At 47.7% G+C, this 14,844-nt stretch overlaps 1 protein-coding gene across 1 annotated transcript; it reads right to left on the reverse strand.

The window, feature by feature from the left end:
* Nucleotides 1–935: 935 nt before the first annotated feature.
* Nucleotides 936–11,180, reverse strand: LOC118026769 (peptidoglycan recognition protein 4-like). Its single transcript, XM_035029773.1, has 8 exons — nt 11,135–11,180; nt 10,214–10,302; nt 9,196–9,410; nt 7,678–7,796; nt 6,278–6,430; nt 4,731–4,929; nt 2,224–2,342; nt 936–1,164 (listed from the first exon to the last, which is right to left on the reverse strand). Exons 1-8 carry the CDS (start codon nt 11,178–11,180, stop codon nt 986–988), a joined length of 1,119 nt encoding a protein of 372 aa, XP_034885664.1. The 3' UTR covers nt 936–985.
* Between the last annotated feature and the right edge of the window lie 3,664 nt (nt 11,181–14,844).

Here is a 14,844-nt window from a genome sequence, read left to right on the forward strand (position 1 = left end):
ACTTCAGTGTCTGGCTTCGAAGCCAGGCCTGGAAGGTTGCAGAGTGCCAGGCTCTGGGTCACCATGGAACCCCACACCCAGTGGGCATAGCTAGGCAAGGGCAGACTACAGGCACAGGCAACTTGTGTGGACACAGCCCAGATGGGCCTGGAGGAATGCAGTCTCTGTTCTCAGGGAGCTCAGGGAGGACAGGAGATAGGACCCTAGAGGCACAGCAACCATTACACATAAACCACCAGAGCTGGCTCCGAGGCTCGGACTTGGAAGGGCAGGAACAGAGAGAAAGCTGGCAGGAGTGGGGACTGTCCCAGAAGGCATCCCCAGAGAAGGGGTGGTGGAGCAGACTGAAAAGGGGAGCAGGGACTCAATCCACTCATTCATTTATTCATCCAACAAATTTCTGTAGTGACTACTAGACTCCAGACACTGCTGAGGAACTGAGGACATGGGGACAAATAAAACTGGAAACCCTCACAATCCAGTGCAGAAGAGAAGCACACTTATAAGTGATGGAGCCCTGAAATAAGGGCCATATCCACATGTGGACAAGTCAGTGTGTGAGCAGAGAGGGACTTCAGGCCTTGAACCTGGTTCCTGTGTGAATCTTGGGGGCTGCCGGGCAGATGGCAGGGCTAAGGTACATGGGGCAGAGGGGCAGCCAGAAAGGGAAAGAGAAGTCAAACAAGCATCAGCCCATCTTCTCACCTGGCTTAGGAGCTGGGTGCCCAGGGAAGGGGAAGATGAGGAGAGAGGAAGGTGGGGCCTACTCAGAGGGCTGGGAATGCCCAGCTCTGGGGTCTCAGAGCTACTTGGAGGATGGTGGGGTGCTAGCAGTAGAGGATCACCCTAATCTGAGAAAGGAGGGACAGGATGGGGCTGACTGGGAGGGGACACCAAGTGTTGAGTCAGGGTGGAGGGTGAGGACAGGGGAAGCCCAGCAGCCAGGTGGGCAAAGGGAACAGTCTCAGAAGGAGCAGGGGCTCCCTCAGTGTTTGAAATGAGGCCAAGCCTTAATGATGTTGTACAAAGCTTGCCCAGGAGACAGGGTGTTGACAATATCACTGTGCCCCACCAGCAGGTAGTTGGGAATTAAATATCCCTTGTCCACTGCACACTGGATCAGGTTCTGGGCTGCTTCCAAGGCTGCGGTGTTGGGCGGGGTACCTGCAAAACAGTTATCTATCTGTTACAGGTTTCCAGGGCACCCTGCCCAGGTCAGGACCCACTCCTGAATCCCCCCTAACCTACCCCTACCACCCTGCTAATATATTCTGATACTGCCAGCCACCCTATAGACAGAAAATCAAGTCAGTCTCAGATTCCTCAGCACCAAAGTTCTTGAATGAAAAGAGCAGAGCCTGGGATAAGACATACAACTGTTTAGGGGATGCACGGAGCCTTTGTCCATTGCAAATATTTAACCTGGTAGTTCTCAACTGGGGGAATTTAGCCTCCCATGGGGATACTTGGCACTGTCTAGAGAAATTTTTGGTTGTCACAGCTAGGCAAAATGTGTTACAGGCATCCAGTGGCAGAAGCCAAGGTTGCAGCTAAGGGTCATACAGTGCACAGGTCACCTCCTCTACAAAGAGTTACCTGATCCAGGATGTCAATAGTGTTGAGGCTGAGAAACCTTGCTTTGGCCACAAGGTGTGCTTCCTGTACCTTCACATGCCCAGCCCCACCCCCAAGCACCTTCCTAGGTATCCCCTCACCCCACCCAATATCCATTTTAGTATCAGACTGAACCAGCCCCAGTGACATGGGCTCTTCCTAGAGGTGCAGCAAAAGTTCCCAGAGTCTAAACAAACTCTAATCAAGAGCTCTGAGCAATGACAATTCTCAGTGTACACTCTGGATGTAGAGACAAGGGCTAATCCAGGGTTGTGGCAAATAAGGTAAGGGTCTCCACATTGTTGCCATGGTAAAAACTTAGCAAAATATATGTACAAAGATATTTTCTCCTTGTCTTATATGTTTTGGATGTCAGAAGAGAGAGACATTTGGTTGGGTGTGAAGGAGATAATACAGAGTGGGCATTCTGTCTGGGAGGGGGTCACTCTGGTCATACTCAGTTTATTCAAATGACAAATCTGAAGCTGGGTAAGTCCAGCATATGCAGGCACTGAAGTGATCCCTGAGTTTGATGCTGTTGTCTTCCATTTGAGACACTCTCCCTCAAACACCATACAATGACTGCTACTGCCCAAAGCATCCACTTACCCAAGAAGGTGCCCATAAAGGCAATGCCCAGGGCAATGTCATTGTAGCCAGGAGCATGGGAGCCTTGGACATTCCACCCCACTCCTTCATAAATGACACCATCCTGCCCCACGAGGAAGCTAGAAGACCATGAGGGGAGATGGAGATTAGCATGACAGAGAGACAACCTGGGATTGTTTCATTTATTCATCCGTTCATTCATTCAATCATTCATGCCTTTACTCGGCAGACACTGATTAGCTATTAAATTCTAAGCACTGAGTTACAAAAAAGACAGTCTTTGCCAGGGGTGCCAGCAGCGTGCTCATCAAAGAGGGGGAAGAGAAGGAAGCGCTATTTATAGCCTTTACTGATTTCTGTGGTGTAAAACTCCCACCATGGCTGATTTTCAGCCCCTGGTGATTTAACAAAGGTCCTGGCTCTCCAACAATCTGCTCTCATGAGCCCATCCAGCTCTGGCACACTGCTGCTGCCCCAAGAAGTTCATAGTCTAGGAAGAAAAAAGCAACAATGGCCATCTCTGCAACCTGGCCTTCCCCATACCTCACCAATGACACTGTTTCCCTGGAGGTGAGCTGTGGCTGCCTTACCACTAAGATCAAAGTACACTTCTCCAGCCCTGACTGGCCTGATCCCTCTGCATCCACAAATATCCTCCCACTTCACTTCCATCACACTCTACTCTCCCAGGTGTCTTTTGTGGCTGCCCTCTCACTCCTTTGCACCTTGTCTCCCTGTGTCCTTTCCTTAAATGTGTAGTTCTTCATGTCTTTCTGATACAAATCTTATATAAAACCCGCTTTTAGTCCCTTGGCAACACAGTCCAAACTCCCCAGCTTAAGTGACAAGATCCTTCATGAGATGGCCCCTGTTTGCCTCCTTACCTTTCACCATCCCTCTCTTTGTCATCTATTTTTATTATGATATACTTCCCTTGGTTCCTCCAAGACACCATTCTCAGGCTGGCATCCAGGATTTTCCAAAGAGGTCCTTTTTCTCTGTTTGAAACAGTCTTCCCCCTCCTCTGACAAGCTCACTCATTTCTTAGGTCATCTGATATGTCACCTCTCAAGTAGTACTTCCTTTACACTCAATCCCCCAGCAAGCTAACAAGTTAAAAATGTATCCTGCTTACATCTTTGCACCCTCTATCATTTAAGAACACTTATCTATCATTAAGAACACCTAATGTGTTCTATTAGGATTTATTCATTTAATTATCTTTCTCAATCCGCAGAGTATTAGCTCCATCAAGGCAAGAACCCTATCTGTGCTACATCTGATAGCATCCCCAGAGCATAACTTCATGCCACAGAGTAGGCACTCAATTGTGTTCTCAGTGAACTAATTTATAGCAAGTGGGTGGTTACTCCTGACTTCAGATCATTTCACAGTGAGCAGGGTCATGAAAGTTATGGTAAAAAGGACACAATAAAATGTCAAGGGCCACGGGACAAGAAACTGACCTCTGAAACCTGAATGGAAAAAGGAAAATGTCCTCTCTCAGCACCCATCATTTTCCAGTTTAGGTTCAAAACATATAGTCAGTTTTCAGGTATACATTCTAATCAAAGAGAGCAATCCTGTGAATAATCCTGCAAAGCAGGATCTAGCAGAGCACATGGCAAGTCTTAACAGATGAAAGTTATTGAAGGAAGTTTTCTCCTATCTCGAAAGGGTTGCAACTAAAACAGGATGGAGATAAGACAGGCTATCAGCCCAGAATCACATGGTAATTGTGATTCCATGGTAATCACAATTGGTAAATCCAAGCTGATTAGATTTGGTAATCCAATGGTAATTGGTAGATCCAGCCAAGGCAGGGCCACTGCACACAGCTATGCTGCTTGCACCCTGCACAGAGTGCCTGGCCAGGAGGCAAGGGGGGGTTAAAATCCAACTCCACTAGCTAAGCCATGATGCCCCTAGAGGAAAGGCTCCTTGATTAATGTGTACTGTCTGGTTTAGTGGTGGCCCATCCTGAGACTTAACATTCAGTGTAATTGTTTCTGATGGACATGAGATGGTGTCTAACCCCATACATCTTATCTGTGGGCTTGGAGAGCATCCTGCAAGAAGTTTTTATTCTCTCATTAGGTCAGTGTGCTCTTTATGAAAAAATTATAGATCTTGGCATTAGAGCAATCAGAGGATATATCTGGTGTTTCCCCCTGCCTTCAGACAGGAAAGATATTCTCTACAGGCTTCACAAGCTTGCATATATACAACTTCCTCTAGTATCTTTCCAGCAGTCTTGGCCTCCATCACATCAATATAAGATCTTTTAAAAGGACACATTTTGAGTACATGCTCAAGGAGAATGACTGCCCCCTTAGCTATATCCTAAGTAAGGCTCACCCAGAGTTGCATGAAAAATCAATGTGGTTAAACATAGAGCACCTCATATGGTGGGCACTCAGTAAACATTATTTTCCTTTCTCTCCCATTCGAAGTTTCAGAGTCTGCCCTCAGGTAAAAGAAGCCCACATGTCCTCAGGTCCACTTACTTATACCCAATGTCACATGAGTTCAACCTGTCTATGAAGAAGGACTGGATATCTTGGACCAACAAGCAGCACTCATCAGACATGATGCAGGTTTTCCCAGCAGTGTGGATGATGACGACGTACTTAGCCGGGAGGTTCATCTTGGAGCAATGGGTCTCCTTGGCCTCCCATGCAGACCGTGGGATAATGTTGGAGCAAGCTGAGAAGGGGGGCAAAAACAAAAAAAACAAAAAAAAACAAAAAAAAACCCAGATGTGTGGACTTATTGTGCTCTCCCGTGTCAACCACCTCACTACTTAACATCCCCATGGCCTCTGAGCATCCTGACCTGAGTCTGTGGAACTCAAGAGAGCCCACCTGGGAGTGGAGTATATCTGCCTGATAGGATTATATTCAAGAGGCAAGAATCATAGAGCCATGGGATCTAACCCAAAAACAGAACCCAGAGGACAGTGGGTATATTGATCCTATGAAGATATGGATGCTCATTCCCAAGGGCAAAGGATACCTTATCTATCTGCATGATTGTCTTGTGTGTATGTGTGTGTGCCTGCATGACAGGGCCCTTTGGACAAATCAGCTGAATTATCAACTGAAAGCATGTCTTTGAATCTCACCTGTAATCCCTAAAACTCTGTCAATATAAGCAATTATTATTAGTTGATAGCACTAGTCCAAAGGCAGAGACCAGATTTACTCAGAGCTTTCATATAATAGAGATAATTATCTTTAAAACTTTATTAAGTCCAGGAAAAGGTTGAAAGTGGTTATTAACTATATTGTTCTTTTATTTTTTTTAAGTAAACTCCATGGCCCCAGTGTAGGACTCAAACTTATGACCCCAAGATCAAGATTTACATGCTCTATCAACTGAATCATCCAGGTGACCCTTAACTATACTGGTTTTGATGCTACTGTTTAACCCCAAATCTACCTTTTATCTAGTGCTTATTACCCGAAATACCTTAACAACTTCCTCTGATGTCAGTATAGGTGGCGATGTAAGCACTTTGGTCTATCTGTGCTGTTGTGGTTCTTATATTCAGAAAGATGTGCATTTGTGCTTTTGTGGTTGTATGTGTTAGATGCCTATTCCTCTCCATGTTTTTTTCCTCCACAGCACTTTTCACCTTATAACATACCAAATATTTTATTTACTTATTTGTTTATTGTTTTTTTCTACCCTCTAGGTTGAAACTTCATGAGGGCACTGCTTGTGTGTTTTGTTCCATGATATATCCTCAGTGACTAGCAGGTTCTCAGTAAATAATTGTTGACTGATTGAAGAAATGAGTGTACATATATTACACCATGCTAATGCCATGGCTCTATCATTCTAGGAATCTGAGAGATAAAGAGGTGACCTGGAGGGTTCCTCTCAAGGTGTGCCAGCCCAAAGGTTCAGAGAGTTGGGTGACAAGTTGCCTATCAGAAATGATCCAATGAGAGCCTAACTGAAAAGTCACTCCCAATGGCGTTTGGAAATTAGTAGGGGTAGGCTGGGTGGGTGGGTCTAGAGGGAGGCCCAGTAAGGTTGAAAGTCTTACCTTTCTTGGGACTTGCCTTCTGAAGAGGGAGTAGGCAGTTCTCACCTTTCACAAGAAGTGGCTGAACATACTTGGATGACAGGTGGCCCTTCTGGACAGCATAGGAGATCAGGCCCTCCATGGCTGACAGGGCAGCAGGGCTTGGACTGTGGCCTGAAAGAGAACCATCTATGGCAACCTGGGTCTGACCTGAGTTTCAGGGGGCTGTGAGGGAAGGACTAGATGCCCTGCCAGCCCTTACACAGCTGTTAGAGGGAAACTGGCTCATCCCCCAGGTTAGAAAGCCTGAAAGTCAAGGATCCACCTGGCCCAGGATGAAGACCTTCCCCAGTGACCTGCCAAAATTTCATTCATTGCTCTTCCTCCATGGAAGAGCTGGAACACAGCCCCATGCTCAGGAATGCCCAGCTAGCTGGGTCAGGGTTTCCCATTGGCAAGGGCTCTTCCAAGCATGTGCCAGCTTCTTTCCCTGCATTAACTTCCTTAATCCTCACCACAAACCTCTGACATAAATGCTTTTATTAGACTCATTATTCTCAGAAAGAAACTTGAGGCTTCAAGAAGTAACATGCTCAAGACCCTACAGCTAACAGGGTGACACCCAGGTAACAAAGAGTGGTCACAAAAACAAACCAAGCTGAATACAGAGTCCTGTGGTGTGCTGGAAACCACACTGGAATTGAAAATGGAAAGTGTGAGCTTGCCTTTTGATTCTTCTTGGGTCACTTCCTCTCTGGAATTCAGGTTGTACTTTGTGTAACAGCGATCAGGAAACTTGTCTGGATTTTCTCACAGAGTATTGGGAGGGGACAATAAGAAACTAGACATGCAAGAGCTTTAAGAGTCGAGGGTGCACAAACTCAGTGGAATGGTCCTGGAGCATGTATGCTAGGATGCTGGGAGAGCTGGGGGGATGGGCAGCAGTAAGACTAGAGGAAAGTGGAAGGGACTCAGGGATTGGAGGCCTCAGAGTGGTTTTAAAAATTGTAGAGAAAATCTTGAGGTAAGAGACCTGGGAGGAGGAGGTGCCTGGTAGGAAACCGGAAGCAGGGTCTGGTGCTGCAGAAGGGTTAGAGCCAGAGAGGAAGATGCAACAGTCACTGACAGAAGACAACAGAAGCCCACATCCCTCCATGATGACAATGAGAGGGTAGCAAGGCTGTGGAGAGAAGGCTGGACAGCACCTCCACTGCAAGATATCCAGAGGAAGAGGAGACAGCTCGGAGACTGAGAAGGAAGCCAGAGGATGGAGAAGAGAACAAATACCATTCATGTAAGCGAAGAGAGAGGGGAACTCCAGGAGAGTAGATCATCAGGGAAGTAGGAGAAGGTCAAGGAGGCAGTGTGGAAACAAAAAAGTAGGTAACTCTTTGGAGAAGGGCAGCTGGGATGACCATTACCTTCCTTGGTGCCAAAGAAAGCAAAGCCCAGGGAGATGTGGTTGTAGCCCTGGGTGTGCATGCCTTGGACATTCCAACCAACACCTTCATACACCCTGCCATCGTCCCCAACCAGGAAGCTGTGGAGCAGGGAGATATAGGCTGAGTGGCTGACACTGTGGCACATCCCCACAAAAGGAACCACTTATCAGCCTCCAAAGGGAGAAGGGCTCAAGCTATGTTCACTATAGAGAACTTGCATGGACTTGTCCCAGACAGTGGATAGACCAGGTCAATTAATTTCCCTTAGAATTCAGAACCCACCCCCACACTCCCTACCTCCCTCCTTTGTTCAGATGCCCAGGCTTTATGTAAATCATCCTACACATTCAGAAGGAGGAGAGGTCCTGTAGCTAACAGAGACCCAATTATACTGTGAGATTCTTCTCAGCTTCCATATTGCCTCAAACATGGCTCTCCTTCCTCCTAAATGCATGCTACCTGTGTCATCTCCACGTAGGCTGTTCATGTGATTTCTCCTTGCCAAGTTCCTGTCTTATGTAGACTTCTCAGAAAGTAGCTCCTCAGATAAGAACATGGATACAGGCAGTTTTTTGAAAAGGGATCCCAAAAGCCAGTATGAGGGAGCAAGGAGAATGAATCAGAAGCAAGAAATCCAACAAAGTGTGCACAATTGGGCTGGCTTCGCAATGGCTACCTGGGGCTCAGAACTGTTCCTCCCATTGTCTGCCACCAGACAGGTGAACTTACAAGGAACTGAGTACATGCACCTAATGATTGTCCCTGAGAAGGACTGGGGGCTGAAGAAGTTATTTACAACTCTTGCCCCCCAAGGGGCATTAACTCCCCTTCACCATCAGGGGTGGTAAAAGTCCAAAGCAGAAAAACTGAGATTCAGAGGGTACTCAAAGTGGAAAGCCATCACCATGCATAGGAACTGCCCACAACTAGGTAGGGTCAAAGGTAGGCTGAGGACATGTGGTCCTAGGCACTGAGAGGGTCCACTAGAGTGACCATTAGAGTAAGAGATGCCTCACCAAATAAGAGCCCCCTGCATATGGTGAAGTGGGACATGTGGTGGGCAAAGAGACAGTTTGAGTCAGTCTGGGCTCTACAACCTTGTAGCTGCGTGACTCTGAGAAAGCCAGACAATGTCCCGGCCTTGGTCCCCTCGCCTGGAGCATGGAGATGGTAATGTATGCCTGACCAACCTCACATGTTGTTGGTAGAACAAATGCACCCATGCACTTGTTAGTCATTCATAACTATCAGTGTGCTGCATGAACAAGTGTTGGAGGGGGACAGGAAGTATAGTTATTACTTAACCTTCTTTGCATCCTTTTGGGAGATCTCATAGAAAATTCAAAAGGATTTGGAATTTTATAGTGTTTTTAATATTTTATTCACTATAAACCTGATATAACCTCAACCCAGGAAACGAGGAAAGAAGACATGAGTAAGGGTGGGAGAAGCACCTTAAGGAGCAGCATTGACCATATACCCCCACATGGCCCTTACTTGTAGGCCATGTCACACCAGCTGTTGTTGTGCATGTGATGGGCCTGCAGCTCCCAAAGCCTCTGACTGCACATAGTCTGGTTGTGACACTCCAGTCCAGGGACATGGTGTGTGACAAGGAAATCCACGGGCATGGTCAGTGGGGTGCTGCAGCCAACAGCTTCTCCCCCCCACTCCTTGTGAGAGACCATTGTGAGGACATCTGTGGGGTAACCACAAGGGTGAGGAGGATATCACTCAGTGCATCCTGCCCCATCGCTGCCTCACTACTCCCTGGGCCATGTGCCATTCTAGGCTGAGTCTGCCCCACAGGGGTGGAAGAACCCTGGCAGGAGGGCTTCAGCAGGCACACACACCCTCTCCTTCTAACCTCCACATCTATTTCACCTCCACTGCCCCACTGCAAAGTATGCACCTGCCCAGAGAAGCTTGGATGCTCTGCTCCCCTATCCAGGGCATCCCCACTGGGACAGACTCCACCCTGAAGCTCCTGCCCTGCTCCACTCTGGGACCCCTGCTTTAGGAAGCAGCTCCTTCCCACTGCTTCCCCTGGGAAAGCCCTGAGTGGCCCCTCTGGGTTTCACTGCAGCACTAATGCCTTCAGGGCACACTATGCTCACTGACAGTTTGCTCTGTGACTCTGACTGTGTCCTTTGTCTTGCCCTGAGTGCTTTCTGAGGGGATTACATCTCTTCCTCAGCCTAGGGGCTCTCTCCAGATAGGGCCTAGCTCTCCCATTCAGTCAGACAACTCCCTCAGGGCAAGGTGTGGGTCTCCATCTTCAGGCTAGGGGGCCCTGAGTGCGGAGGCTGAATCTCCCTGTCCTGGTTTCTGTCCTCTCCTGGTACCACCCCAGACCCCCAAGGCCTATGGCATCCCTGCAGGTGTTTTGCTGATGTTCCACGTCCCCATCTGCCCCATGCCAGCCACAAGGGGCAGTGCAGATCTCAGAAGCACTTTGGTCACAGAACATACTCAGCTGTCTTTAAGCCTCCTCACCATTGAAACTGAGTTTTCCTTTCTCAATGAGATGAGAGATGTTGCCAAACAGGTCCTGAAGGCCCTCTGATAAATCTCTGGCTTGTGTTTCATCCCAAGAGAAATCACCTGCAGAAGAACAGTCCATTTTACACTGGTCCTCAGAGAGCCCCAGTACTAACCATCTCAGTGACAGACTCAGGCCAGATCACTGAGGCCCCTCCAGGAGACCCCTCTAGGCTGACTAGATGACCACCTCCAATAGCAAGATGTGCATGCTTTTCTTCAACACCAACTCCAGGGAATCCCCAGAACACAGTTAAATAGCCAAGAGCAGGGAGTCAGAAATATATCCGTTTCTTATGAGCTGCATCTATATACACTATTGGGAAAACAACAAAAATTTGGAAGTGTATCTAAGCATCTCAAAAGCACAAGGTTCTCTTTTGTGTGGATTTTGCCAAGTAGAAACAATGAGAAGATGATGTGGAAAAGGGATTAGAGTTATTTGCACAAATCAAGTCAGTTCTTCCAGGCCTGATTTGGGGGAATGTACTGTGCCCAAGCTCCTGTGTGTGTGACTGACATCCCTAGCCCCAAGGAACTTTCTCTTATTGAGAAGCATAAACCCCAGCCACATAAAGAGAATCATTGCTTCCATTGCTCAGGTGCAAAATCCTTCATGTGCATTATCTCATTTAATCTTCAAAAATTTGGGAAATCATAAATTTATCTCAATTATCAGGTGGGAAAATTAAGGTTTAAAGGGCTGAATAATTTGCATAAAATCATTGCTGGAGGTAGGCCAAGGATTTGAAACCAGGTTTATAGACTTCAAGTTCTGTGTTCCAAATGCAAAGCTATTCTTTCACCCTAAGGGAGAGGCAACATTTAAAGAACTCTGCTGTAAAAGTAGATGATCCTTCTTAGTTACCCTCTGATCTAGTGGAGGAAAACTCACCCCAGGCCCTAAGACCAAGAGCCAAGACACAAAGCCACAGCAGCATCCTCATGTGGTCCTAAAACATTGACAGGAGTGTGTGGAACTCAACCCTAGGAGAGACACTGACAGTTAACCAGGCCATGCTTCACTCTTCAAACAAGGCACCCACCCCACTGCATGACACCCCTGTCTGCCTCCCTGCCAAACTATGGGCCTCCTGAGGGCCAGCAGCTGGCCAGGACTCTCAAGGTCCCCAGTACATGTCAGGTGTTCCTTGGATGGGTAAACACCCTCATCCTGTTTCCCTGTGCAACTAGATTTCACTGAGTAACTACTATGTACAAGGCTAAGGTAGAATTCGCTCATGCAATCTTATTTAATCCTTATGCTAACCTTGCCATGTAGGATTGTTAACATCCATTCTTATAAAAGAGAACTGTAAGATCCAGGAATAATAGAACTAAGAAATCCAAACACACATGGATGGGTCTAGTGCAGAGAATTCCTTCCCAGTCGGGGATGTGGTGCGGTGAAAGAGGGCACAAGAGTCAGTGGGTGGGGATCCCCAGTTCTAGGGCAGAAGAGATATGATCTTAATGCTCCATGTGGTACATCCAGTCCCTTCCAAGGGAGAGAGCTTCTCAACAAGAAACACACCCACACTCAGAAATACCTGTGGGTCCCACTCTGTCCCAGCTCCACGACTAAGGGTGCAGGTGGCTCTCCCATCACTAGCTGGCAGTTCCTCCCTTCAGACTTGGCCTCTGGCCCTGCCCTCCCTTTCCAGCTGCCACCTCCCAGGCCTTCAGTCTCCCTCTCACCACAGGGCACTCCCTCCCTGGGAAGGGAGCTCTTGGGTTCTGGCTTTCCAGAGAGAAGAGGAATACCTGGATCCCTAACAGAAGGTGGAGAGGGGGCAGAGTTCTGAGGCTCCCACAGGTTCCAACCAGGGCACCCAGAGGAACTGAGGGAGACCAGACTCAAGCTGAAAGCAAAGCCTCACCCTATGAATAAGCCCAGGTACCTCCTCCCTGGGAAATGGCATGATTGCCCAAGGCTCCCTGAGCTGCTTCTTCATCCCCAGCCCTTAGGATGCCTGAACAAACCAACATCTGGGAACTTCCTGGCCTTGGAGACTGTAAGGGGAGCAAATTTTGCCACCCCAAGATATGCTTCTTTGGCATATTGATTATTCCAAGCTGGTTATTTTTTAAAGGACATACACAAGAGCCATGAGAAGTTCTGAAAAACAAGAAGTCCCCTTTTGTAAGAGGCATTTACATGAATAAGGGAAATCTCCACTTGTAAGGGTGTCTCCTTCAGTACCAGGAAGAGGGGGTGACTGTCAAATCTCCAGAAGATGCAGTCAATGGAGAAAGCAATGAGCTAAATCTGCTTAAACTTTGCCCTTATTTGCTATGCTTTTCCTGTTGACCTCCCCCAACTGACTCCCTGCCACCAACATTTTTTGTCTTTAGCTGAAAATGGTATTCGAGGTGATGGCTTTGGCCATTTCATTGAGTTACTCAGTTTTCCTGGGGCTCTGCCATGTATACAGGAGGTATATAATTTCTTAAGCTTTGTTTGATTTTCTCCTATTAATCTGTCTCACATTAATTTAATTTTTAACCAAGCTAAAGAACCTTGAAGGGCAGAGGAAAGTTGTTTTCATCCCCAACAAGACTGACCGGCTCCAGGAGTGTCAAGGCTGTAGATGGGGTTCACTGACCAATACCCCACACTTCCCCACCTCCTTCCAATGGGTTCACCTGCACAAGTAGGATAGAGGCAGAGAAATAGAAAGGTACATTCCAGGAGGCAGCACACAATGCCATCATCACTAGAACTTATCATGTCCCATGCATCTACTACCCCCACCATGAATGCCCGGCCCCTCACCCACTCCCAGCTCAAGGCCTTATTGTAGTCATCACCTGCTTCCATAACCCGCAGTCTGGCCTCCTGGAAACCATGAGTCTTCATAGAATCTTCACAGAAGGAACTCCACATTATACTTCCTTCATGGGAAGGGACTTGCAGGGTTTTCACCTCCCTGGGAGTGGAGGCAGCCTCCTGAGACTTCAGAAAGAACCCTTCTAAAAGAATGTCCCAAATCCAGACAGGTGGCCCTAAGTGGGACTGCAGTCTTATGCTCAGGACTTTGGGTCCCAGAAATGCCCCCTTGAGAAGGCCCAATGAATGCACCAGTTCCATATTTTTATATATATATATATGACTGACATCTTTTCAAAAATGAACAGAATAAAACTTTTACTTCAAGGAAAATAACCAACGATATTTGTTAGCAATAATAAAATCAGAGATTTCAAACAGAGATTAGGATTTTGGAAAATTTGTGTTGGCTACTATGTGTTTGACAGTCTTCCAATACTTTAAGACTTTTCTGATGAGACCAGTGGTGATATTAATATATGTGATTTTGGGGTGGAGCAAGATGGCGGAGGACTAGGAGACCTGGATTTCGTCTCCTCTCAGGAATTCAGCTGGATAGGGATCAAACCATTCTGAACACCTACAAACTCAACAGGAGATTGAAGAAAAGAAGAGCAACAACTCTCATCAGAAAAGCGACCGCTTTCTGGAAGGTAGGACGTGCGGAGAAGTGAATCCTAGGCGATAATCGGGAGGATAGACGGCGGGGGAGGGGCCTCTGTCGGCCGCTTCTGGCAAGTGATAGAACCACGGAGCACAAAATCGGAACTTTTAAAAGTCTGCTCCGCTGAGGGACATCACTCTGGTGGCTAAGCGGGGGGTGGAACCCTCCGGGACAGTGTGGTCTCAGGACCCTCGGGGTCACAGAAAGACCGGGGGTGCCTGTGTGGCAGAGCTCCCAGGTAACGGAGCAGGGAAGCCGGCTGCAGAGGCGGAGCCCAGGCGCGGGCTCTCAGCTTGGGGTGGCCATAAACCGTGATCCGCAGCAAAGTCGGGCCCCTGCTCCTCCAGCAGGGACCCAACAAGCGGCAGATCCAGGGAGACTCACCTTCCTCCCCTGGGAGGAGCCGCGTGGGAGTGCACCACAGGGATCTGCTGGGTTTGGAGACTCCACACGGGGTCGGGTGCCAGAGATAGAAACGCGCAGTCACAGGCCAGGTGAGCACGGAGTGCGGCCAGAGACCGGGGAGACGGGAGTGACTGACGGCTTTTCTCTGGGGGCTCACTGAGGAGCGGAGCCCCGAGTTCTCGGCTCCTCCGGGGCGGAGATTGGGAGGCCGCCATTTTCACTCTCCGCCTCCAAAGCTGTACGGAAAGCTCGCAGGGAACAAAAGCCCCGGAGAGCAAACCTGAGCAGATGACTTAGCCGGGAGGGGGCAAGGGCGGGGCAATTCCGCCTCCGGCAGAGACATTTGGAAACCACGGCAACAGGCCCCTCCCCAGAAGATCAGCGAGAACAGCCAGCCAAGACCAAGTTTACCGATCAATGAGAACGGCAGAACTCCAGCGCTAGGGGAATACTGCACATAGAATTCACGGCTTTTTTACCATGATTCTTTAGTCTTTTAAAGTTAATTTTTTTTTAACTGTCTTTTTGTCTTTTTATTTCTTTTTGAATTTTTCTTTTTCCCTTTTTCAACCAACATCTTATCAATCCCTTTTTTAAAAAAAAACATTTTTATTTTTCATTTTTAGAGTCATATTCTATCCCTTCATAGTAGTTACCCATATTTTTGGCTTATATATATAAGTTGTTCTCTCTTTAAAATTTTGAG

This window comes from Mirounga leonina, unplaced genomic scaffold (genome assembly GCF_011800145.1).
Source record: "Mirounga leonina isolate KUSES-001 unplaced genomic scaffold, KU_Mleo_1.0 Mir_311, whole genome shotgun sequence".
Lineage (NCBI taxonomy): Eukaryota > Metazoa > Chordata > Mammalia > Carnivora > Phocidae > Mirounga > Mirounga leonina.

Excerpts from the sequence above, each read along its gene's own strand:
- LOC118026769 (XM_035029773.1), bottom strand. The coding sequence starts at position 11,180 with ATGCTGCTGTGGCTTTGTGTCTTGGCTCTTGGTCTTAGGGCCTGGG. Across the intron at positions 7,797-9,195 it reads TGGTGTGACATGGCCTACAA|CTTCCTGGTTGGGGACGATG; the intron begins GTAAGGGCCATG and ends CCTGCTCCACAG. Across the intron at positions 2,343-4,730 it reads TCATGTGACATTGGGTATAA|CTTCCTCGTGGGGCAGGATG; the intron begins GTAAGTGGACCT and ends ATGGTCTTCTAG.